General features: G+C 42.5%; 1 protein-coding gene across 2 annotated transcripts in view; it reads left to right on the plus strand.

The window, feature by feature from the left end:
- The window catches only part of Tbcd (tubulin folding cofactor D), a 163,172-nt gene that overhangs the window by 115,625 nt on the left and 22,451 nt on the right, over positions 1–25,096 (plus strand). For both annotated transcript variants that reach the window (XM_021178456.2, XM_029483328.1), the window contains exons 18-26: positions 6,904–6,984; positions 8,398–8,471; positions 9,224–9,341; positions 12,118–12,178; positions 13,446–13,468; positions 15,633–15,664; positions 22,617–22,679; positions 23,457–23,533; positions 24,879–24,960. In XM_021178456.2, coding sequence (XP_021034115.1) covers positions 6,904–6,984; positions 8,398–8,471; positions 9,224–9,341; positions 12,118–12,178; positions 13,446–13,468; positions 15,633–15,664; positions 22,617–22,679; positions 23,457–23,533; positions 24,879–24,960 — 611 coding nt within the window. The remainder of the gene's footprint in view (positions 1–6,903; positions 6,985–8,397; positions 8,472–9,223; positions 9,342–12,117; positions 12,179–13,445; positions 13,469–15,632; positions 15,665–22,616; positions 22,680–23,456; positions 23,534–24,878; positions 24,961–25,096) is intronic.

Genomic DNA, 25,096 nt, shown 5'->3' on the forward strand with positions numbered 1-25,096 from the left:
CCAAAAAAAAAAAAAAAAAAAAAAAAAAAAAAAAACAACACATTCCACTCAACAACTCATAAAGCTTCTCTTAAAATAGATACAAAAGAAATCTTAACAGATTTAGAAGATTTGAAATGACCACAGTACAACAGAACTTAAAAAGACAGCAAATGAATCTGTAGGAAGTATACAGACTTGTGGTAGAGATTAAAGCGTACATTACTAAATGATGAGTGGGTCAAAGAAGAAATCAAGAAAGCAATGAAACAATTCTTATAACTTAAACACGGACACACATACACACACACACACACACCAGAACATTGGGTATATTAAAAGCAGTCTTGAGAGGGAAATTTATTAGCCAGCTACATTAAAAGAATCAGAGGAAAAGTACATGATTTAATGATGCAACTCAAGAATTTGGAAAACCAAAAGCAAACCAAATCCAAATGTAGTAGGTGGCAAGAAATAACAAAATAATTAAAAAGGGGGGGGGTCTGGGGAGATGGCTCAGCGGTTAAGAGCACTGACTGATCTCCTGACCTAACCCTAACCCTAACCCTAAGTCCCTAGTTCAAATTCCAGCAACCACATGGTGGCTCACAACCACCCGTAATGAGATCTGACGCCCTCTTCTGGTGCACCTGAAGATAGTTACAGTGTACTTATAAAAGAGTGAACAAAGGTCCTAAAAACTCAATTCTCAACAACCACATGAAGGCTCACAACCATCTGTACTCATATCCATAAAATAAATCTTAAAAAAAAAAGATGAGGCCTGACCAAGAGCTAGGGATACTGGAAGGAAAGAGAGCCCCTAGTCTGATGTCTGGTTGAAGCCTCTCACCAGGTGAGAACAGAGACTTCCAGCACAGTTACCATGTGCTATGCAGGTTCCCAGCATGGCGACACTATTACTTTCATACAGAAATGCACGCAAAAGATGAGTGCTAACAGACTTAAGACCAAGGTAGATGACCTAGAATGGGGCCTTGCTGCATGCCTAGGTGGCATTTTTACAGTAAATCTGTCCTAATTTCCTGTTTCCCGTTGATCTAGAATTTTACCATAGGAAGTATAACCATGTCAGGTAGACATCAGGAACCTCCCTGTGATTTTATTTAGTTTTACTACAAACAACTCTTATAAGACAATAGCATTAAAATACAGCAAAATAGTGTACCCTGTAAAGACAAAGGGTGTGCCTCCTCTTTGCAGAGCCATCCATGCCTTTGGATATATCTTACTTTCAGATTCCTTTATATATGTTTCTTTTAAGGATTTTTACTTAATTTGTATGCATGAATATTTTACCTGAATATATGTATATGTACCATTTGTATGGCTGGTGCCTGCAGAAATAGGAAAAAAAAAAAAAAGCATTGAATCCCCTGGAACTCTAGTTACAGACAGTTGTAAGCTTCTATGTTGGTACTGAGAATAGACCTTAGGCCCTCTATGAGAGCATCAAGTGCTTTTCAACAACCAAGTATCTCTCTACCCCTAAATATATCGTACGTTCTTCCAGAGATCCTCTCTCTTAGTATACTTAAAATCTAAGCTAAAATATCTTCTAATGACATTCACCTGTGTTAAAAGAAACTCAGAAATTAATGACATAGAAACAAGCAAACAACAACAAAAACAGTACGAAGAATAGATGAGTCTAAAAGCTGGTTCTTTGGGAAGATAAGCAAGATTGTAGAACCCTTGACCCAACTAACCAAAAGGAAGATCACCCAAATTACCACTCACATACAAATAGGGAAACATTACAAAAGACACCCAAAAAATTACGGAATATGATGACATTCCCTGTAGGGGAATACTTCAAAATTGTGTGTACTCTACTAGAAAAATCTGAAAGAAGTAGATGAGTTTCTAGACTCATCCAAACCACCAGAGTTGAACCAAGAAGAGACCAATATTTTAATAGATCCATACCAAGTAAGAAGATTAAAATAATAACAAAAAAGCCTTTTGACTAAAACAGCCCAGGCCCAGATGGAATCACAGCAGAATTCTGTCAGACTTTTAAAAAGATCTACAATCAGCATGTCTTCTGTGACATGTGTTTATCCACTGTGTGCATGCCTGGTGCAGGCATGCAACCCTGGAACTGGAGTTGTAGATCTTGTGAACCACCATGTAGACTGGGTGCTGGAAATGAAACCTGTGCCCGCTGCAAGAGCAGTCGGTCATCTTAACCGCTGAGCCAGCTCTCCAGCTCCTATAACTTACACTTCTGAAATCTTTATAAAACAAATAAGCCAGAACAGAAGTGCTTCCAAACTCCTTTTATGAAGCCAATATAACTTTAATACCCAAACCAGGTAAACTATAGGCCAATTTTCTCTGATGAACATAGATGCAAAAATCCTTAATAAAATACTTACAAGCAGAATACAGGGACACACACACACACACATATCATCATCATCATCATCATCCACCACAATTAGGTTGCTTTTACCCTGTAGATGCAGCCATGTTCACCATGCATGAATCAGTAAAGCAACAAGCCATATATTTTTTTTTTTTTTTTTTTTTTTGAGACAGGGTTTCTCTGTGTAGCCCTGGCTGTCCTGGAACTCACTTTGTAGACCAGGCTGGCCTCGAACTCAGAAATCCGCCTGCCTCTGCCTCCCGAGTGCTGGGATTAAAGGCATGCGTCACCATACCCAGCTATACTTAGAGACAAAAATGACATAATCGTCTCAATAGATGCAGAAAGGGCTTTGACAAATTCAAAATGCTTTATGATCAAAGGGGAAAGTAGGACTAGAGGGACCATACATTAGCACAATAACGACTATGTATGACAAACCCATAACCAACACCATCCTGAACAGAAGAACGTTGAAGCAGACCCACTAAGATTAGGATGAGATAGGACTGTCTAATATTTCCAACCTTTTTCATCCTAGCACTTGAAGTGTTTCCTACCATAATAGACAAGAGAATTAAAAGACTATAAATAGGAAAAGAAGTTGGATTATTCTGTTAGCAGATAATATAAAGACATTTAAAAAGTTCTAGCAGAAAACTTCTAGATATGATCAACATTTTAAGCAGAGTGGAAGGATTCAAAATCAGCTTATAAAAGTTAAAAGGCCTTCTGTATACCAACAACAAGCACATCGAGAAAGAGATTATGGAAACACTCCTATTCACAATAGACTCACAAAGAGTATCTAGGAATAAACCTAACAGAAGAGATAAAAACTTCTACAGTGAAAACTTTAAATCTCTGAAGGAAGAGATTAAGAAAGATACTGGAGGATAGACTGACCTCCCGTGCTCATGGATGGGTAGAATTGATAGTGTGGAAATGACCATATTACCAAAAGGAAGTTATAGGTTCAATGCAGTCCCAAGCAAAATCCCCATGGCATTTTTTTTTCAGAGACAGAAAAAAAAAAAAATCCTCAGATTCCTATGGAGCCACAAAAAACCCTGGATACTCAAGGAAATCCTAAAGCAAAAGAGCAGTGCTGGGGGGCTTTCCATACCAGACTTCAAGCTATGCTGTGGAGCTGTAGTAATAAAAACAGCGCGGTCCTGGCACAAAAGCACAAACAAGAAGTAAGATAGACCCAAACGTGAGTACATATAGTCATAGCAATCACACATCTGATAAGATATCCAAAGCACACAGTAGAAATGACAGTATCTTCAACAAATGATTTGGGGAATACTGGATATCTCCATGTAGAAGAATGAAATTAGACCCATATCTATCTCTTTGCACAAAACCCAACTCCAAATGGACCAGAGATTTAATGTGAAGCCTAAAATAATGAAACTACTAAAAGAACAATGTAAAGGTGTAGGAAAGAACTTTGTGAATATGACTGTGTTTGCTTTGGAATTAAGGCCAACTGTTGACCAGTGAACCTCATAAAATTAAAACACTGCTCTATTGCAAAGGAAACAATGGAAAAGCAAGTCTACAAAGCAGGAGACAATCTTTGTCACCTACACATCTGGTAAGAGGATCAGAATACATAAATAACTAAAAAAACAAATCAAGAAAACAACCCAATGTTTAAAAAGGGCCACGGGTCTGTACACAATTCTCAAAAGAAGAAATAAAATAGCTAAGAAATCTCTTGATAGAAATGCAAAAAGTGTTTGCTTATCTTTAGCAATTATGGAAATGTAAATTAAAACTACTTTGACAGTTCATTTTACCTTAGTGGCAATGGCTCAGATCAGGAAAACAGCTGACAGAGAATGCTGACAGGGATGTGGGGAAAGGGGACCCTTGTTCCCTTTGGTGGGATTGCATACTGGTGCAGCTACTCAGAAAAGTGGTGTGGAGAGTTCTCAAGCTAAAAGATGTACCATGTGACCCAGCCAGACTGCTCTTGAGGACACACCCACCCCACGGGTAGCTGCTCAGGTGTGTCCATTGCCACCCTCTCCACAATTGCCAGGCTATGCAGACAACCTGTCAGCTGATGAATGGATGATGGAAGTGTTGTGCATACACACAGTGGGATTCTCTTTAGCTGTAAAGAACAGTGAAACCATGAAATTTGGAGGTAAATGGAGAGAACGAGAAGATATTATACCAAGTGACGTAATCAAGCCCATGAAAGACAAATGCAGTCTGTTTTCTCTTATTTGTGGATCCTCCCTTGTAATCTTTAGACGTGAGCATATGATCTAGAGTTACCTAGGAAACAAAAAGGGACCATGGTCAGGGGCACTGTAGAAGGATCTCTGGAGAGGGGCATATTCGGTCACTGGAAAATATAGATAATGTGGGGAGCACTTTACCTGATGAGGGGCTAGAGAGGACAATACACAGAAAAAGAAGGGATGAATAGCATTAAGGATGATTGAAAAATCCATAGGGAAACGTTTTACTAATAAATATGTAAGTATATGTTATATATATTCAAGTAACTTACTACTTAGTTGTAATGCTGCTCCCAAGAGCCAAAGACTGTATCAGTTAAATTTCTGTTGTTTTGATACAACATTATGCCCAAGAGAACTTACAGAAGAAAGAGATTATTTGGGTTTATGGGTCCAGAGGAATGACTCTATGGCAGCAAGCCTCACATGGTGGCTGGAGTTCACATCTCAACCAAGAAAAAGGAGTGTAGTGGACTGCTTGTAGATAAAGCCTACCCCCAATGACATACTTCCTCCAACAAGGCCACACCAATCTGAACCTTCCAAAACAGCACTACTATCTGGGGACCAAGTGTTCAAACACCTGAGACTATGAGAAACATTTCTTATTCAAACCACATGATTATTTAACAAAGACCCCAGTGCCAGGCACGGGAAACCTCCTCCTAAGTTATTGGTCAGGAAAATTACAAGAGACCTCCAAAATGAAATAGGTCATTGCTGCTGCCTTTGTTTACCTTCCAGAACTTGAAGGTAAGATAACACACATAAGACGAAGGACTTAATTCTCCCTGAGGGCTAGCCCTCATAGAACCTGAGGGTGCTATGTAAGCTGCCAAGGAGAAAAGCAGTGAATAATTCTATCTGGCTGAAAAGCCTAGGAACCACAACAATGATAGCACAGCAAAATATATGCAGAGGTGCAGTAGTGGCACTTAATCTTGGGTGTAATGAACAACAGTCTAATTGGGCTAAGATCCTCTCAATAGGAGGTACTGTCTACACACTTGGTACTGTACACCTAGCCAACTGCTCATGGCTGCTGAGCTCATGGCCTCTAGAGGAGAGCCTACAAATACTATTTTTTGAAGCAGTATAATTTCCAACTGCTTTCTAAGTACCTATCCTTATATCCATATATAAGGGTGTACCTATAGATAAATATAGTTCTTACCCTAAATCCAAGAAACTTCTTTTTGCAGCAGAGTAGTCCATCCCAGAAATCCACAACTAGTAAAAATTCAGAGAACAGCTAACCATTGGTACCCATCCTCATACACCCAAGGCTCAAGGAGCATTAGGGAAGAGAAGGTAGGAGCATTGTAAGAGCCAGAGGACCAGAATGTCTTCTGTGGGATAGTGTCTTCTGTATATGACTCGGAACTATACCTATGAAAGTTTAACAGTATGATCATTTATACAAGATCTGCACCATGGCAACACCAGTTCACACTCCATTGTTGATAAGGAAAATCTCACAAGGTCCCATCTCTAGATGAAGAGCTACAGGCAGTTAATGGCTGCCAACAGAAGGAGAGTAAGTCTTCTCCAGGAACAAGCCTTCTGGTAGGTTATCTAATCCCAAGTGGGCAGCCTTAGTTAAACATGTTAAACGAACTCAGCATGTTGTACGTGTACATACCTACCCACTAATAATTGAAGAGGCCATGACATTGTAAAGAAGTCGGAAGGTGGATAGGAGGGGTTGTATGAAATTCTTTAAAAAGTTAAAAAACCCAAATCAAATGGAATAAAAATGAATCTTCAAAACAACCACAAGAAGCCAAGTTTGTTGACGCATGCTTTCAATCACAGCACTTGGGAGGCAGACTGATCTCTGAGTTTGAGACCCTGGCTCCAAGCGGAAGTTCATTCTTTTGTGCTGTTGCATGCCTGTGGCATGGGTGGCTAAGCAGACTGCCTCCCGTATCAGCTGCAGGTGCATGGAGTGCTGTTTCTCGTCACAGTCCTGGGTGTGCTGCTGAGCTATGTACATGGTTTCTTGCTCTCCTGTTTTGAGTTATTGCCGATGCAGGCAATGTTTGGGTCATCTGGTAGGTAGCTTTTACTTTGATAGGAATGGCTAAACTATTTTTTAACACAATTGTTAGTTTTTATTCTCAAGAGCAGTATATGAAGGGTTTGGCTCCTCCAAGTTCTTAGGTATTTTTAAACCTTAAGTAATACATAAAATAATGTCTTAGGAGAATTTTATACATATGTATCATTGTATCTGCCCATATTTCCCCTTCTCTCTTTCATGTCTTTCAGTGTGTTTATTGCTGGCTTCCAGGAATACACCAAGCCCATGATTGATCACCTGGTCTCCATGAAAATCAACCATTGGGATGGGTAGGTTCTGTCTTTTTGACTCTCAGAAAATTCTTTTTTCCCCCCTCAATGGGAGGAGTTTAGTTGAGCTTTGTAAGTTTATGAGTATATTTTCTTATTATAGATAAACTATTTTAAATGAATTATTTCTGAGAAGTAATGAAACTTCCAGTTTGTGTGTGGCATGCTGTTAAAGGTCTATTTGTTTCATTTCTGGAGCTGTTGGTTGGGCAAGTCTGAGTTGTAATTATTTCTGAATACCTTGTCACATGTAATAGGGAAGCTACAGCCTGAGGACAGTGCAGTCCAACTGGGGTAGCCTGGTCTTCTTCATCAGTTGGCCTGCCTGCACACTGGTTCTGATTTGCTTGGCCCCCCTAGGTATCTTATATGTTGTAACTTAACTGCTGAGCAGACGTTAGTGGTAGTTTTCATAGTTACAGTAGAAGCTTTGGGGCTCTCTTGGTATTTTATAGGTAGTTAAGTGTGTCTTTAAAGAGGAAAGGCAAGTGTGTAACTCAGACGTCAGCACTGTCAGTGTTTTGCCTCTCTCTCTAGGTGGGCCTGGTCAGCCAAAGCACAGCAGATGCCGGGGAAATTAGCAATATAATCATGGTGTCCCTTCCATAAATCCCAGTGTCAGAGTGGTTTCTTTGTAGTTCACTGGGGAGTGTGTTTCGGTTTCCAAAGAACTAAAGCCTTAAAAGTATTTTTAACTGCTGTCATGCTTCTGTAGTGTGGGGCTCTCTGGGGTGAAGAAACTCTCGCCCAAGCCTCCATATTGATCATGCACATCTTCCTGATGTATTTGTTATTATGAGATGTTTCTCTTTGTTTCATAGATTTCTTCAAGTGTACCGTGATATTGAAATGTGTGCATGGGCAATCGGCTTTTTCTTTTTTCCTTTTTCTCTTTTTAATGATTTATTTGTTTTATGTATGAGTACACTGTGGCTGTCTTCAGACACACCAGAAGAGGACATCAGATCTCATTACAGATGGTTGTGAGCCACCATGTGGTTGCTGGACATTGAATTCAGGACCTCTGTAAACGTAGACAGTGCTCTTAACTGTTGCGTCATCTCTCTAGCCCTCAGCTTTTCCTTTAAAGGGACAGATAGTTAATGCCTTAGGTCTCTGACTCATATACGTATTATGTTTTTCTTTATATAACCCTTAAAAATATAAATACTATCCTAACTTAGAGCCTTACACAAGAAACCTGGACAGTGTTTGATCTGCTGACTATAAATCATCATTTTTGTTATAGCAAGTGTCAGAATTCTTTTTCTTGTTAGTTGAACAATATTGCATTGTCTATATCTATCATATTTTACCTATCTGTTCATCTTTGATAGATCCTTGGGTGTTTCCATCTTAAGGCTGTGTGAGTGTGTAAATCCGTCCTTACTAACAGCTGCTGTTACTTCTCAGGGCCATCCGAGAACTGTCTGCAAAGGCACTGCACAACCTGACTCCACAAGTACCCGAGTACATAGCCACACACGGTAGGTTTGCATACTACTGCCTATTGCACTCACAAATGTGCACGTGTGTGCCCCTCCCCATGCACAGATACAACAGAAATGTGTTGTTCTCATAGTGGGTGATGATAATGATGTCCTGGGCCAAGTCAGGGTAGAACAATGAAGACAAATGTAGTGTGTTTGTCCAGTGGCAGCTTTGGGTGGCATCAGGCACAGGTGCCATCCAAAAACCAAGGAATTGCACTGTGGGCTGCACTGTACAGGTTAAGGATGATGGTGAACTCCAGGGCTGATTGGAGTGGGCGGGGCCTCTAGATTGGCCTGCACTTGGAATTTGGAGCTGTTCTGCTTTCTCTTCCCTAAGTGCCAGAGGCTGAGGTTTTCTGTTCTTGTTGGGAGGGAGTAATGAATGGAAGTACCTGTCACCTTTCATGGATGTGTGTCCTTTGCTCTCCTCAGGCAGAGTACTGCCACCACCTAGCAGGTAGAGGTGCAGGCAGGAAAATCTGCAGACATGACCTCTTTCTCAGTGGTCTCTCACTGAGCATCTGTGCCTGGATATATATACTGTTGTATATGTTGTATGTGTGTATATATGTGTACTGATGTATATGCCTAGATGTATCTGCTGTGTCCTATCACATCGCTTGGTTGCCCAGGAGGGGGCTCTGCCCACCAGAAACAGTGGTGGTGACCCTGACAGCATTGACTTTCAGAGGAAATACTTGTAAGTAATGTGTTGTTCTGTGTGTCTCTCAACCTGACTATTGCAGTATTCCCTGCACTACTGTTGATGACACAGAGTCCAGATCTACACACGAGACATGGTGCCATCCTTGCCTGTGCAGAGGTCACCTATGCCCTGTACAAGCTGGCTGCACAGAGTAACAGGTAGGAGATGCCATTTGTGAAGCTAGGTAATAGTAATAGTAGTGATTTGGGGGTTTGAGAAGAGCTTCCCTGCTCTGACTGTTGATCATTTGTGTATTTAAGGCTCCATTTTTACACTGAGGTGGTCAGTCGTAAGGTTTCTGTGCTTCCTCGGCTGTCTGGTTTCTTCTCATCATCCCAAAGCTATGACTCACATGATGAGAGCAACTGTTCAAAGGTGGCACTTGTCATTTGTCACTGTGTGTGAATGTGGGAGCACGTGTGTGCCAGAGAACATGTGCGGAGGTCAGAGGAACATCTTCCTCATGTCCCACTTTGTTTGAGACAGTGTCTGTGAGCTTCAGCTGATTCTCTGGTCTGTACCTCCCGTCTCCCTGGGATTACACATATAAGTGCATCATTGTGTCTGGCTTTTCCCTGGGTCTGGGGATCTGAACTCAAGTTGTTTGACTTGTATGGTAAGATATTTTCTTGATGAGTCTTCTCCTCAGCCCCCATGTGTCACTTGAATAATTTAAACTGCTTTGAGCTAGGCAGTAGTGGCTCAAACCTTTAGTTCCAGCACCTAGAAGGCAGAGGGAGGCAGATCTCTGAGTTCTATGACAGGCAGGGCTACACAGAGAAACCCTTTCTGAGGAGAAAAAAAGTCAAAGAAGAAAAAGGAAGACAGGGTAAGATTGGAAGTTCTCCCTGAGCATTTCCCCTTTTGGCTTAGCCTGTAATGTAACCATAAAGTAACAGGTCAAGGACATGCACAACGGTGCATTTCAAGAGCTGTGTGATTTCCTTATGTCACTGTGCAGCCGAGAGCTCGAGAGTAAGGACTTAGTGCCTCACAGTCTGTGACCTTCCTTCCCCTTCGAGCTTGTATATAAGTCCTTTGTGGTTGTGTTAGGTGGCTCCCTAGGCCAAAATGACAGCAGATGGGCACATGGACTTCATTCCTACCTGTCAGTCAGTCCCAAGGGCATTTGGTTGTCCCCTGGCCCCAGAGCACAGCTCACAGTCAGTATGGGTGGAATGGGCACCTAGTGTTGATGGCTGTTGCGTGCTGTCCAGTGGCTTGCAAGGAACGGGGTACTGCTGAGATGGCAGACTCGAGCTGAAAGAAAAGGAAATAGACGGACGAGAGAAAGAACGGAGCTAAGACAAACCAGGCTCTGATCAAAGCTCAATTATATTATTCAGTGCACCAGGTTATGAAGAAGGGGGAAGGGGCCCATTCCCGCCAAATAATCCTGGATTCCAATTGCAGGTGAACGAACACATGTTTGGCTCCGGAACAGCTAGGCGTCAGGTAGCAGGTAGCAGCAGTGGGAGTGGCAGAACGATAGGGCGGCAGGCTCCACCCCATGCTCTCTTCTTGCTAACAGTGAAACCTGAGCAAACAGGTTTCAGGCTGAGGGTGGGGAGGTTACAGATGGCCCTGCTCTCCTTGGTTGTGGCAAAAGTCCCATGGGCCATGACCTTCCTCAGCAGTGCATTTGAGACTCGTTCCCAAGTTGCTGGCCTCAGGGTATTAGGCAGTTTGTGGTTCTGTGCAGCACGCAGGAGATTTCAGACCTCCAGGGGACTGGGGCTCTGTGTGGCTCTGTCTCTCACTTAGCAGAGTAGCTCTCCCAGGGAGTTGGAGTTAGTTACCAAGTAGCTCTGCCTAGCAAGTAGAGGATATTAGATCCCCAGGGTGTTGTGGCTGTGCATAGTTTGGCCTAAAGCACAGGAGATTGCAGATCCATAAGTAACTCACACTGCATAATTCTGCTAGCATATACCATAACTCCGAAAAAATCAGATGTTCAGTGCAGACTATAGTTTATCTGATAGCCTGTGTTCAGCAAGCTGCAGTGGGAGTCAGGTAGGGTACCCCCTGCTGAAGACTTAAGTGCTGGGTTAACTAGCAGCAGCCTTTCTGATGACAACAGAAAACACCTGTGGTAACCCATGTCCCCCGTAGAGAACTTAACTCTTCCACAGTGTCAGCAGGAGCATAATGGTCAGTAAAGGTGCTTCTGTTTTGATCATAAATAAGATTATGTCTTCAGCAAACTGAATGTAAGCATTCAGATGCCCACCTTCTGTAACCAACACAGATTTTGTGTGTGTGTGTGTGTGTGTGTGTGTGTGTGATGTACTTGTCCATGTGTGTATGTGTGGAGGCCAAAGATTGACATTGTGTATCTTACCTTCCCTGGTTGCTCTGTCTTACTACTTGTTTTATATTTTAAATTATATTTAGGGGCTGGAGATATGACTCAGTGGTAAAGAACAGTTCAGAAGACCCAGGTTCAGTTCCCAGTACACTCATGGTGGCTCACAAACTTGTAACTCCAGTTCTAGGGACTCTAGTATCTTCTTCTGGACTCCATGGACATCAGTCATGAGTATGGTACACATACATGTACATGCTGGCAAAACTACTCATACATAAAAGAAGTGTTGAAATTATATTTATTTATTTGGGAGAGGGAGAGACAAACAGAAACATGTGGGGATGAGTTTGCCAAGATGCACATGTGGAAGTCATAGGACAACTTGAGGGAAATCAGTTCTACCTTGTGGGTCCCAGGGATTGAACTCAGGCTGTCAGTCTTGGCAGCAAGTGTCTTTACCCACTGAGCCATCTCTCCAGCCCCCAATACAGCTTTATTTAAGGCTGAAGTGGCACATCTTCAGGGGCTGTGGGAGCATGAACAAGAAGCTGATCTTTCTGAGCTTATGTGAACCTGGGCTCCAGTGTAATCCTTATAAACTCGGCATTGTGTCTCACCTTCTGCAGGCTTGTCACAGACTATCTGGATGAGAAGGCAGTGCAAAGCCTGAAGCAGGTCCACCAGCAGGTTTGTGTGGTCCATCTGAACCCCCTCTACCTGGACAGGATCTGCTTCTCTGAGCATATTGTATTGACCAGGACACAATGGTCCTATGGGCTCTTTCCACCAGCATGACTCTTGTGAGGCTTTATCTGGAATTGGTAACTGGGATAGATTCATCCCCTGGGGCCAGAATCCATCTTATTGGATGGGCATTGCGTAGGTCTCAGGGCTGTGTTGGTGTCTCACCGTGGGCCTTAACAGGAGTTCCCAGGTGAGGGATGGGCATGTCCCCTCTGTTTGGACAAGGCAGTCTTCTGGAGTGTCAAGTACCCATAAAACAAAGGCCTTTGCTCCTGTGGCTCTAATCTCCACTGTCCTGAAATTTAATACTGAATTTTGCACATTTTTGGGACTAGAAGAAACTGTGTATATTTTTTCTGGGAGTTTGAGATTCTCAAAGCTGTCTATGACATAAAAGAAAAAGTAATTTATTTCCTAAGGAATTAAATTGTTTTTGTTTGTTTGTTTGTTTTGTTTTGTGTTTTGTGTTTTGTTAATGTAAATATTTTTCTATTCCATACAATTTTCCTCTTTTTATAATAACGAACTGTTTGTCTCAGATCATGACTGTGGTGAGGCCATTTGATTAGTTTTATATTTCTTGCTTCCAAGTGGAGCCTGGCATTCTTGTCAGGCATTCTTGAAGTGAAGGTGTTGAGGGCAGCCCTATGCAGTGGCTGAAGGAATGGAGGCTCTATGTCCTCCATTGTTAGGGTTTTCTGTTGCTGAGGAACATGGGTGGTGACAGGGCTGCTACTTTTAGTTTTGTGGGAATTACAGATGTGTATGAAGGGGTTGTGAACTGACAGTAGTTGTGTGAATATCCAGCAAGTATCAGATGTACTCACAATCACAAACTAAATTATATCCAGCAAGCATCAAACATATTCACAACAAATTGAATTACTTCTGAGTCTGAAGACTGAAAATTCCAGAGCCATTTGTCAGGGTTTGTTTTATGCTTGTGAGTCCATCAGTGGGCTAGGATGGAAGGGGACACCCTCTTTTTCCCCACTGTGTGCCTTAGTTTTTCCTTAGAAGCAATGCACCTGAAGAACCTAACCAAGGCACAGTGAGTTGGGGGCCTTCGTCCTCTGACCTTCATGATGGACTTTCTGGCAGTCAAAAGCTCATCTGTTACACTGTCATCATTCTTGTGTTGACAGCTATCACTATTATACATAACAAATTCTTTAACTCAAATAACTGATTTTTGGCTCTTTAATTTTAGCTTTGTGATCGTCATCTCTATAGGTAAGTCTAACAGAGTTAAGACATCTTGTGTCTAATGAAAATGTGTGTTGTCTGGAATAGTTGGTTCACTGAAGCACTTAAATTACATCTATGTGCCTGCTTGTGTGTGTGTGTGTGTGTGTGTGTGTGTGTGTGTATATATGTAACACATACCATTGTACTAGTGACAGTCAGAAGACAACTCCAACTCATAGGAGTTGGTTCTTTTCTTCTATCTTGTGGGTCCCAGGAATTTAGGTTGTCAGACTTGGTGAAAGGAACCTTTGTTTGCTGTCCCTTGTTGTCCTTGTAAGTAGCCAATAGCTGACCTTTACCTGTCCTCACTCTTCCATGTGCACCTGTCACTCAACCCAGTAGTCAAGGGAATGATGGTTTCAACTCTTTGGTGCCTTTCAGCTTTTTGGAAGCTAAAGTCACAGGTCATGGCACCCCATGTTTCAGTGTGTCCTTGGCAGTTCTGTGGCTAAAGACTGTTGTGTCCTGCCCAAATGAGCAGGTGTTGCCTGCTGCTCTTGGTGGCTGTTGGCTCTCCGGCTCAGAACCCTTGAGTGCTCTCTGTCTCTGCAGTCTTCCTTTTTTTAGACTCTGTGCAGGAAGGATAATATGTAAAGCCTTTAGGTCTGGTTCTTTCTCCCAGTGTTTTTGAGGTTCATCCATCTTATTATATATATAATTTATCTCTCTTGTTTTATTTTAGATTGGGTATTACTATGTCTCATTCTGGTCTTTTAAAAATATTTATTTTGATTTTATGTATATTGCTGTTTTTCCTGACTGTATGTCTGTATTCAACGTGTATGCAGTGCCCAAGGAAGCCAGAAGGTGTCTGATATCCTACACTTGGTTGTTAGCTGTCACATGGGCACTGGTAATTGAACCTGCATCCTTTGGAAAAGTAGCCAGTGTTCTTAACTGCTGATCCATTTTTCCAGCCTTGAGAATTACTCGTCTTCATCTTCTCCCCCTCCTCTTCTTCCTCTCCCTCTTCTTCCTCCTCCTCTTCCTCCTCATCCTCTTCTCCTCTTCTTCCTCCTCCTCTTCCTCCTCCTCCTCTTCTTCCTCCTCCTCTTCTCCTCTTCTTCCTCCTCCTCTTCCCCTTCCTCCTCTCCTCCCCTTCCTCTTCCTCCTCCTCCTTCTTAATAGTTTGTTTTCGTTTTTCTGTTCCTAGATCTGCCTGTCTCCCGAGTGCTGGGTTAAAGGCATATGCCAACACATCCAGCCCTCATTTGGTTCCTTGAAAATATTCACCATCTGTCTTGTTGAGCAGTAAAAGCTCTGTGTATTCTGGATCTAAATTCTGTTAGACACAGGATTTCCCCGTTTTCCCCTCCCTCTCTTTCATGTCTTGCTGTGTTGTTTCTTTTTGTGGTGTGGGGCTGAACATTTACTGTCCTGAACTCTGGAAGTGAGGAGCCTTACTTCCCGTGCCCCTTACTGACTCCTCTCCAGACTTTGGGAGTAGGCAGTGAAGGTGGGCTCACACAGTGAGTTATGCTGTGCCTGGGAGCTTTTGTGGGCTAATATTAGCCCAGTCTGGGCCTCTAGGCTTGTCAGAACTGTCACATAAGCCTCACCATCTTAACCACTTCTCTCTGTGAGGACTTTGAAACGTTTTTATTTCTTCCTTTTGCAATATCCTACTCCTGAAAGAAGCTCTATGCTATACGTTCTTCCAGTCTGCTATGCATTACACATTTTTTTTTTCTGGCTTCCAAATTGTTTAAGGCATATTTTGTTGCCATTAGGCCTAGAAACCAGAGACTCCCCACACCAGTGCTGTTTTCTCCTTTGGGAAATCCACAGCTCTTGCTGCTGCATCAGGTTCGATAGCTTCTGGCAGACAGGGTGATGATGAACATGAGTGTACTACAGCTTTGCGCCATGTGACGGTCGTCTTGGCATTGTGGAGTGTGTTAAGCAGCATTTGGGGTTGGTTCTGTGTGATATATTGGTGATGACTAAGTGTCCTGTGGAAGCTCAAAGGACAGGAGTATGCCCGAGGATGATCTTTTCATGGCAATTTTGGGTTTTTCCAAAAATGTAGCACTAAATCACCTGATTAATGAAAACTGTCATAGTTTCGGGGGTCTGAAGGTGTATCTGTTGCTTAATGGGGTGTTTCATGTGTAAAAGACTTTAACTGTCTTTTTCCTTTGGTTTTCAGGGGTCTGGGAGGAGAGCTTATGAGACAAGCAGGTAGGTCTGGGGCCAGAAGCTGCTGTCCTTCACTTGAGTATGGGGGAAGAGTAGCCTGAGGTCAGACCAGACCTCCCAATAACAGGTGGTAGCTGTTCCCTTCTGTTGGAGATCTTGCTACTGCCCCTGGCTTGCTCTCGGTATGCAGTCAGGGGTATGCAGACATGCTTCCTAGCCTAGTATATCTAGTTACCCTATGTCAAGCTGTGGGGCTCTGATGTGTCTTACATGCCACAGGACTGGTCACTGTGATTAGGCATAGGGATATTTCAGCTGCCGATTTCTTCTATGTACTAAGTACTGCAGAACAAGGAATGGTTTCTTAGATCGTATGTTAATGTCCAAGGAATCTTACACATAATCAGGTGAATATTCCTAGTTAGTTGAATATGATAGAAAACTCAGGTTCTTGCTGGTTTATCTGGGTCTCAAGTCGAGCCAGAAATTGGTTGGCTGTTCCATCAATTTCTGTTCCATCTTTACCCCTGCACATCTTTAGGCAGGACAAATTTTGGGAGAAAGTCTTTGTAACTGGGTTTGTGTCCCCATCTCTCTATTAGAAGCCCTGCCTGGCTACAGGAGATGAGGGTTTGAGGTTCCATAGTTGTTAGGAGTCTTACCTAGCATCACCCCACAGATTCCTGGGAGTTTCCATCATCCTAGGTTTCTAGGGAAATCCCAGAGATTCCCTACTACCACCACCAGCACCAATTCTAACTCTCTCTCTCTCCCTCTGTCCTCCCCACACTTGATCTTTCTGTTCTCCTTCTCCCCCTCTTCCCCTCCCAGTTCCTTCCCTCCACTCCCAATGTCTATTCTATTTTTCCTTCTGAGTGAGATTCAGGAATTCCCTCTTGGGCCCTCCTTGTTATTTGGCTTCTGTGGATTGTAGCTTGGTTATACTGTAGTTTATGGCTGATAGCCACTTATAAGTAAGAACATAACATGTTTGTCTTTCTGGGTCCCAGTTCCTCACTCAGAGTGATCTTTCCTAATCCCATCCATTTGCCTGTAAATTTCATAATGTCATTGTTTTTAATAGCTGAATAATATTCCATTGTGTAAACATATTACATTTTCTTTATTCATTCTCAGTTGAGGGGCATCTGGGTTGTTTCCAGTTTCTGGCTATTACCAATAAAGCTTCTGTGACCACAGTTGAGCAAGTGTCCTGGTGGCTTGGTGGAACATCTTTTGGACATATGCCCAGGAGTAGTATAGCTGGGACTTGAGATAGAACTATTCCCAATTTTCTTTAGAAACCACCAAATTGATTTCCAGAGTAGAAATCAACTGTACTAGTTTGCACTCTCACCAGCGATGGAGGAATGCTCCATTGCTCCACATCATTGCCTGCATGTGCTGTCACTTGAGTTTTTGATCTTAGCCATTCTGGTGGGTGTAAAATGGACTCTCAGAGTCATTTTGATTTGCATTTCCCTAGTGACTAAGAATGTTAAACATTTCTTTAAGTGCTTTTCAACCATTACAGATTCCTCTGTCAGGAATTCTGTTTAGATCTGTACCCCATTTTTTAAATTGGGTTATTTGGTTTGTTGATATCTAATTTCTTGAGTTCTTTATATATTTTGGATATTGCCCCTCTGTCAGATGGAGGACTGGTATAGAGTTCTTCCCAGTCTGGAGGCTGCCACTTTGTCCTTTTGACAGTGTCCTTTGCCTTACAGAGGCTTTTCGGGTTCATCAGGTCCCAGTTATTAACTGTTGATTTCAGTTCCTAAAGTTGGTGTTCTGTTCAGGATGATGTCTCCTGTGCCAGTGAGTTCAAGGCTATTCCCCATTTTCTCTTCTATCAGACTTAGTGTATTCAGTCTTACACTGAGGACTTTAATCTACTTGGAGTTGAATTTTGTGCAGTGTGATAGCTAAGGATCTATTTGCATTCTTCCACATGCAGACGTCCAGTCAGACTATCGACATTTGTTAACGAGGCTTTCTCTTTTCCATTGTATAGTTTTAGCTTCTTTGTGAAAAATCAAGTGTGCATAGTTCTTTTATTTTACAGGGTTATTTTGACTGTCCTGGATTTTTTGTTTTTCCATATGAAGCTGAAAATTGCCCTTTCAAGGTGTATAAAGAATTGAGTTGGAACTTTTTATGGGAATTGCATTGAATATGTAGATTGCTTTTTGGTAAGATGGCCATTTTTAATATGTTAATTCTACCGATCCATGAGCATAGGAGATCTTTCCATCTTCTGATGTCTCCTTCAGTTTCTTTCTTCAAAGACTTGAAGTTCTTATCACACAAGTCTTTCACTTGTTTGTTTAGAGTTACACCGAGATATTTTATGTGTGTGGCTATTGTGAAGGGTGTTGTCTCCGTAGTTTCTTTCTCGGCCTGTTTATTTTTTATAATAAGGAGGAGTACTGATTCCATTTTTTTGAGTTAATTTGTACCCAGCACCTTGCTGAGGTGTTTATTAGTTGCAGGAGTTCTCTGGTAGAGTTTTGAAGTCATTTATGTATACTGTCATCATCTGCGAGTAGCAATACTTTGAGTTCTTCCTTTCCAGTTTGTTCCTCCTTGATCTCCATTAGTTGTTTTACTGCTTCAGCTAAACCTTCAAGTACTGTATTGAATAGATGTGGAGAGAGTGGGCAGCCTTGTCCTTGATTTTAGTGGAGTTGCCTTAAGTTTCTCTCCATTTAATTTGATGTTGGCTATTGGCTTTCTGTATATTCCTTTATTGTGTTTAGGTATGTGCCTTGTGTCCCTGATCTCTCCAAGACTTATTGTGAAGGGGTGCTGGATTTTGTCAAAGGCTTTTTCAGCATCTAATGAAATGATGTAGGGTTTTTTTTTTTTTCTTTTCTTTTCTTTTGTTTGTATGGTGGATTACATTGATGGATTTTCAAACGTTGAACCATCCCTGCATCTCTGGGATGAAATGTGCTTGATTATAGTGGATGTTGTTTTTCACATGTTCTTGTATTCGGTTTGCAAATATTTTATTGAGTATTTTTGCATGGAAGTTCATAAAGGAAATTGGTCTGCAATTCTCTTTCTTTGTTGAGTCTTTGTGTGGTTTCAGTATCAGAGTGACTGTGGCCTCATAAAACGAATTTGGCCATGTTCCTTTTGTTTCTATTTTGTGGAATAATTTGAGGACTATTGTTATAAGCTCTGTTTTGAAAGTCTGGTAGAATTCTGCACTAAAACCATCTGGCCCTGGACTTTTTTTTTTTTTTTTATTTTGGTTGGTAGATTTTTAATGACTGCTTATATTCCCGTAGGGGTTATAGGTCTATTTAAATTGTTAATTGTTTACCTGACCTTGATTTAACTTTAGTAAGTAGTTTCTATCAAGAAAGTTGTCCATTTTGTTTAGATTTTCCAATTTTGTGAAGTACAGATTTTTTTTAGAGTAAGACCTAATGTCTCTTTGGATTTCCTCAGTATCTGTTATGTCTCCCTTTTCATTTTTGATTTTGTTAATTTTGATATTTTCTCTTTGCCTTTTTGTTAGTTTGGCTAAGGGTCTGTCTGTCTTGTTGATTTTTCTCAAAGAATCAACTCTTGGCTTCTTGGATTTTTTGTATTGTTTTCTTTGTTTCTAGTTTATTCATTTCAGCCCTGGGTTTGACTATTTCCTGCTGTCTATTCCTCTTAGGTATGTTGGCTTCTTTTTTCTCTAGAGCTTTCAGGTATGCTGTGAAGTTGCTAATGTGAGATCTCACTAATTTCTCTATGAAGGTACATAGTTCTAACTTTCTTCTTAGCATTCTTTCCTTGTGTTTCATAAGTTTGGGTATGTTGTGTATTCATTTTCATTGAATTGATATCTCTCCCTCTCCCTCTCTCCCTCTCTCCCTCTCTCCCTCTCTCCCTCTCTCCCTCTCTCCCCCTTCCTTCCTTCCTTGACCCAGTGGTCACTGAGTAGAGAGTTGTTTAGTTTTTCTGAGTTTGTAGGCTTTCTGTTGTTGATGGAGTCCAGCTTTAATCCATGGTGATCTGATTACATACAGGAGTTATTTCAATTTTCTTATATCTGTTGAGACTTGCTTTGGGACTGAATATTTGGTGGGTTTTTTGTTTTGTTTTGGTTTTTTTTTTGAGACAGGGTTTCTCTGTGTAGCCCTAGCTGTCCTGGAACTCTCTCTATAGACCAGGCTAGCCTCGAACTCAGAAATCTGCCTCCCGAGTGCTGGGATTAAGGCACGCACCACCACTGCCCGGCTGGGCCTGAGTATTTGGAAGTAGAGATATGATACTTGGTAGTGGACTTATGAAAAGGATGTCAGGCTGGAGACATGGCCCAGTGATTAAGAGCACTAACTGCTCTTCCAGAGGTCCTGAGTTCAATTCCCAGCAACCACATGGTGGCTCACAACCATCTGTAATCGAGATCTGGTGCCCTCTTCTGGTGTGTCTGAAGATAGCAACAATGTACTCACATACATAATAAATGAATAAATCTTAAAAAAAAAAAAAAGAAAGAAAAGGATGTCTATTGGAATCAACATGTTCTCCTCATGTATCTGAACTGTGAGGTGTGTCCATCAACCATCAACATGGTGACTGGCCGTCAACAGAATGTTATGGGCACATATTTGCTTTACATGTTTATATAGTTTTTAAAGAATTACAAATTATTCGGAAGAAAGCCCATTAAATGTTTTCATTTTAGTGTAGTGCATGTAAAGAGACCAGCTGGGCTGTTGTAGCAGTGTGACGAGGAGGAGGTTGAGCAGGCATTGACAAACAGGGGCCAGGGATGAGGTGAAGGGCCTGAGCCATCACTCTGGGAAGCAAGTGTAAAAAGAGGGACCCAAGTAGTCATTCTGGGGGAGTGTGAGGGAGGGCCCAAGTGATGACTCTAAGAACAGGTGTGAGAAGGCACCAGTTAGTGTGAGGACAGACCAAGGAGTCACTGTGGGCAGATGGTATAAGGAGAGGGACTGGCTGTGCCCACCTGTGTCACCTGTGTCTGTCCCTGGTCCTGTTATTACAATAGAGGCTTCATCACTTAGCACCATACTTCAGGGAGTTTGTCCCTGTTCATGTTGACTGACATGAGATTATAGGTTTATAAATAAGAGAAGCATACTTAAAATTCTCTTTCTGCACTGCCATATGATGGTGTGTATGTGGAAAACAAGTGGTGATGGCAGCACAAGGGAGAGGCAGGTGTGAGCATCTGAATTCGGGTGGTGCCCAGGCAGGCCATATCCGGTGGAGACTGACCACTCTGAAGTACGGCCCTTTCGGCTAGTTTCCCACACAGCTCCTTGCATGCACAGCTCCTCCTCTGCCAATAGAGATGTTCGGATGTTACTGCATTTGACCCCACTGCCTTTAGTTGTCTTCTCTATGAGATTTAATGGCATGCCAGCCTGTTTTGTTCCTACCTGTGGATTGAGTCATTATTTTATTATGTCACAAGTCAAACAGCAGCACTAATAGATGACTAGCATTCACCAGAGTGACATCCAGGCCCATCTCTGAGGGCAGTGGGTTTTACCAATCCTATTCTTAGGACTGCACTGCATTGTGCTTCTATAATGACCTTGTGCCTTACATCTGTTATATCCCCAGACATCCTCTTGCCCTATATCCCTGGATTCCAGGTACTTATCTCTCGTACACCTATGGATCTCTGGTGCTTCCCTCCCTGTATTTCTGAATCTCAGGTGCTCACCTATCCTACACTGGTATGACCCAAGTGTTCACCTCCCTTATACCTGTGGCCTCAAGATGCCCCCCCCAACACTTATGGAATCTACGTACTTGCCCTCCATCTATAAACCCCAGGTGCTCACCTGTCCTATGCTTGTGTGCCGCTAGGTGTTCATTCAAGTGCTCTGACTATGTGGCCTTTTGAGACTTTTTTTCCTTGGGGAATGTATATTTGGGTCCAGGACAGCCATTGTTTCCTAAGTAGGTAATTTTGTTTGTTCTGTTGTGGTTGTCATTTTGTGAGACAAGACTGACCTCAGGGCCCGGGTCACTGAACTGCTTCCATTGCTATTACAAAATATCAGAAAGATAAAAACAAAACAGAAAAATACCAGAAAGGAAGGCTTATTTTGGCTTGAAGGTTGATGGTGCATGTCCTGTTGCATGTAGGCCGAGCCAATTGCTGGGCACAAGGTACAGGTTGGACTTCCGGATACCAGGAGGAAAAGAGAGATGAAGGGAATGAGAGGGGCTTTTTTTTTTTTTTTCTTCCAAGACAGGGTTTCTCTGTGTAGCCTTGGCTGTCCTGGAATTCACTCTGTAGACCAAGCTGGCCTTGAAATCTGCCTGCCTCTGTCCCAAGTGCTGGGATTAAATGCGTGCACCACCATCGCCCAGCTTCGGCCTTCTTTAATAACAAGTCAAGAACCAATCTGGGAACTATACATTAGTATCAGCATCTCCCCTTACACAGACCTATCATGGCAGGGAAACTGAGGCAGCGAGAACAGCTGTGGTTGTGGCTGTAGGAGTGTGAGGATCTGGTTACATAGCATGTGCGATTAGAAAGTATAGAAATGAGGTGATGCTAATGTTCCATTTTATTTGATCATGGAGAGAAAACCATTGCAACGGTGTTTCCCACATTCAAGGTGGGTCTTTTCTCCTCTGGGAAGCTTCTCTAGAGACTCTACCAGACTAAATACAATCAAGTGATGGTCTAGATTACCCCACAGCCAAGTGAGGCTAAGGCGCTCCTCCACTGGCCGTACCTGACTTGAAGTGTTCTTAACCTTACTTGGATCTCTTGAGTTCACACAGGTTCTTTAAGAGGGCTCCCTAAGCTTCTGTCTTCAGGATAGGTCTGGAGTACCTTCTTCCTAGTATCCATCTGGGGAGATAGCCTGGACTTGCCAGCATGAGAGGTGGGAGGGAAGGTTAGGTGCTGGCTATACCCTGTTTAAGATGTAGTGAGGTCAGCTGTAAGAGTCATTTTGGAAAAATAATGTGTTTTCTTTTCCTTTTTCCATAGTGTGCATCTTAGTAGAGAAGCTGTCACTTTCCAGAATGCCATTTAAAGGGGACGCCGCTATCGGTAGGTGCTTTCCTCAACCACACAGATAACATTTCCTTACAGTTATTCAAGTTCAAAATAAGAGATGAACCCGCAGGGCGGGTGGATGATGCACTATAGTTTAAAGGATTGCAGCATTGCTATTGTCTTGAAATTGCTGCAAACTCCTGTCATCCTCTTCCAGAAAGGGCAGGGCTCCACCATTGGCTGTGGCTCTGCCTGTTACCATTGTACCCAATCCTGGGCATTTCTGTCCCAGGTAGATGACAGTCTAGATGGCCAGGTACTCATTTATTACCTAAGTAATCCTAGTGCTACACAAAGGGCAGTCCCAGGCCTGCCTACCCTGTCTAAAGTTACTAATTTTATTTAGCTGGAGACAGTGAGTATATCTCAACTCATTTATTGGATGTAGTTGAATTGAAGTTGGGTTTAAATTTCTTAAATTTCTGATCTTCAGGGATCAGAAGAAATTGAGGGAGAGAGATAGGAAAAGATCACTTGAAGCTTGCAACTGTAAACAAAGCAAAAAGTTCCCAAACACAGTGTGCAAGTCTTTGGTTTAACAGAGAATTGCGTTTTCTCCACAGTGATGGTGGTAGCAGGGTGTTGGGGGAGATGACTTTGAGCAGCCTAAGGTGGGCTTCTTCCTGGAACTGGGGCTCTTGGGCTTTTGTGCAGTCAGAAGAATGTTCTCTCGAGAGAAGTCACTATCTGCTCTAAGAGTAAGCAGAAGATGTTTGTTATCAGGATCAGTGAAGTATTCTGAGGTGGGTTGTTTCTTTGCTCTTTTGGCAGAAGGTTGGCAGTGGCTGATAAATGACACTCTCAGGAGTCTTCACCTTGTTTCAAGCCATTCCAGACAACAGATCAAGGTATGCTAAGCAAGATTTCTTTCCCCTGCCCAGAGAGTGACGCTAGTGCTGTCCACAGTGGCTGTCTCAGTGGCTGTCCTCAGTGCCTGTCTCAGTGCCTGTCTCAGTGGCCCCTTCATGCACTAACCCGACAGTTTTCAATACTGTCATTAGGCCTACATGGTTTGCACAGGTAGGCTAGAATGACCATTAGTAACCACAAATTCCTCTCTCTTACTATACTTTCTGTCTTTACCAAAGTTTTTCCCTCTGTTTTGCTAGTAATGGTTTGCTTAGGTCATGCCTGAGTGCTGGTGTGGAAAGTATTGGCGTGAAGATGAGGAAACACAAAAGAGACTGTGCTTGAGCAGCTAGATGCTCGAGCTCCTGTCCATGCCTCGGGGTCAGGTGGCCTTGCAGAAGCAGAGCTGTGACATGTGACACATTTTTAGGTGGTAAGCTGTGATTGTTGATATTTTGGAAAGGCAGTGATGTGCCAGGTGAGGACTGGAAGCACAGTTATGTTTACGTGAGCCCTGCCAACCTGTGTTTCCTTCTGTTTTGTTTCTTAGGCAACATTATCATTCTATGGAAATCTGGGATTGTGGTAGTTTTCCTGGTTAAAGTTGTAGGCCTCATGGTTGATGTCTCAGACTTTTCTTTTAAAACACTGTGCATATTCAGGTCCCACCAGCCAGGACTGTGGTATTCTTTGCTGCTTGATTAGTCCTTGTAGCATCTGTGTGGTGTACTGAGGGGTCTCCCCGTACTGATCTTCACCCTGTCCCTCCTCAGTTCCTTTCTCCTTAGTTTTGGGGAGAGTTTGAATGGAAGGCTTGGATTGAGTTGGAGGAGGTCGGGATCTAAGGATATGCCACGCAGCCCCCTATTCTGTGTGACGCTGCATCATCTAGCTTCTACTTACTGGGCTGAGATTGGTTCCAAACTCTATGTTCTGCATACCCTCCTGTTAGAGATGCCGAGAAACCCGTATTCTGTAAACCAGGTTCCACCGGTGCCGTTTGAGCTCTTGTCCACATAAAGAACACACTCCATCCCCACATTCCTTCTGCTGGGAAGGGAAAAAATGTTTTGTTTTATATTAACTGTGCCATTTGAGAGTACGTAGAAATTGTACTGTATGGAAGAAGTAAAGAGTTCTCACTTTCGGTTTACTGGTGCAGAGAATTTAAAGTGATTGATACATCTTGACAGGTGCTGATAAGACAAGCCGGAATGTAACAATGACATACATTGATTTTTTTTTTTTAACATACTCATTGTGCTCTATTGCAGTGACCCAGTCACCTGTGCCTGAGGACTTCTTGGACAGAGCCACTTTCACTTATGTCCTCTTCTGTTTTAGGAGGTGGCTGTCTCTGCCCTGGCTGCCCTCTGCAGTGAATACTACGTGAAGGAACCTGGGGAGGCAGACTCCTCCATCGCGAGTGAGTGAGCTGTATGTTGGGCCTAAAGCAGGGATCTGCAGGAGCCGGGTGAAGCCCAGGAGGCTTGGGCTGGGTTGGCCTGAGAAGCAACAGTGTCTGGTCACCTTTCTGGAGTTACTCTCTTTTTTTTTTTTTT

Source organism: Mus caroli, chromosome 11 (genome assembly GCF_900094665.2).
Source record: "Mus caroli chromosome 11, CAROLI_EIJ_v1.1, whole genome shotgun sequence".
In the NCBI taxonomy this organism is placed as follows: Eukaryota; Metazoa; Chordata; class Mammalia; order Rodentia; family Muridae; genus Mus; species Mus caroli.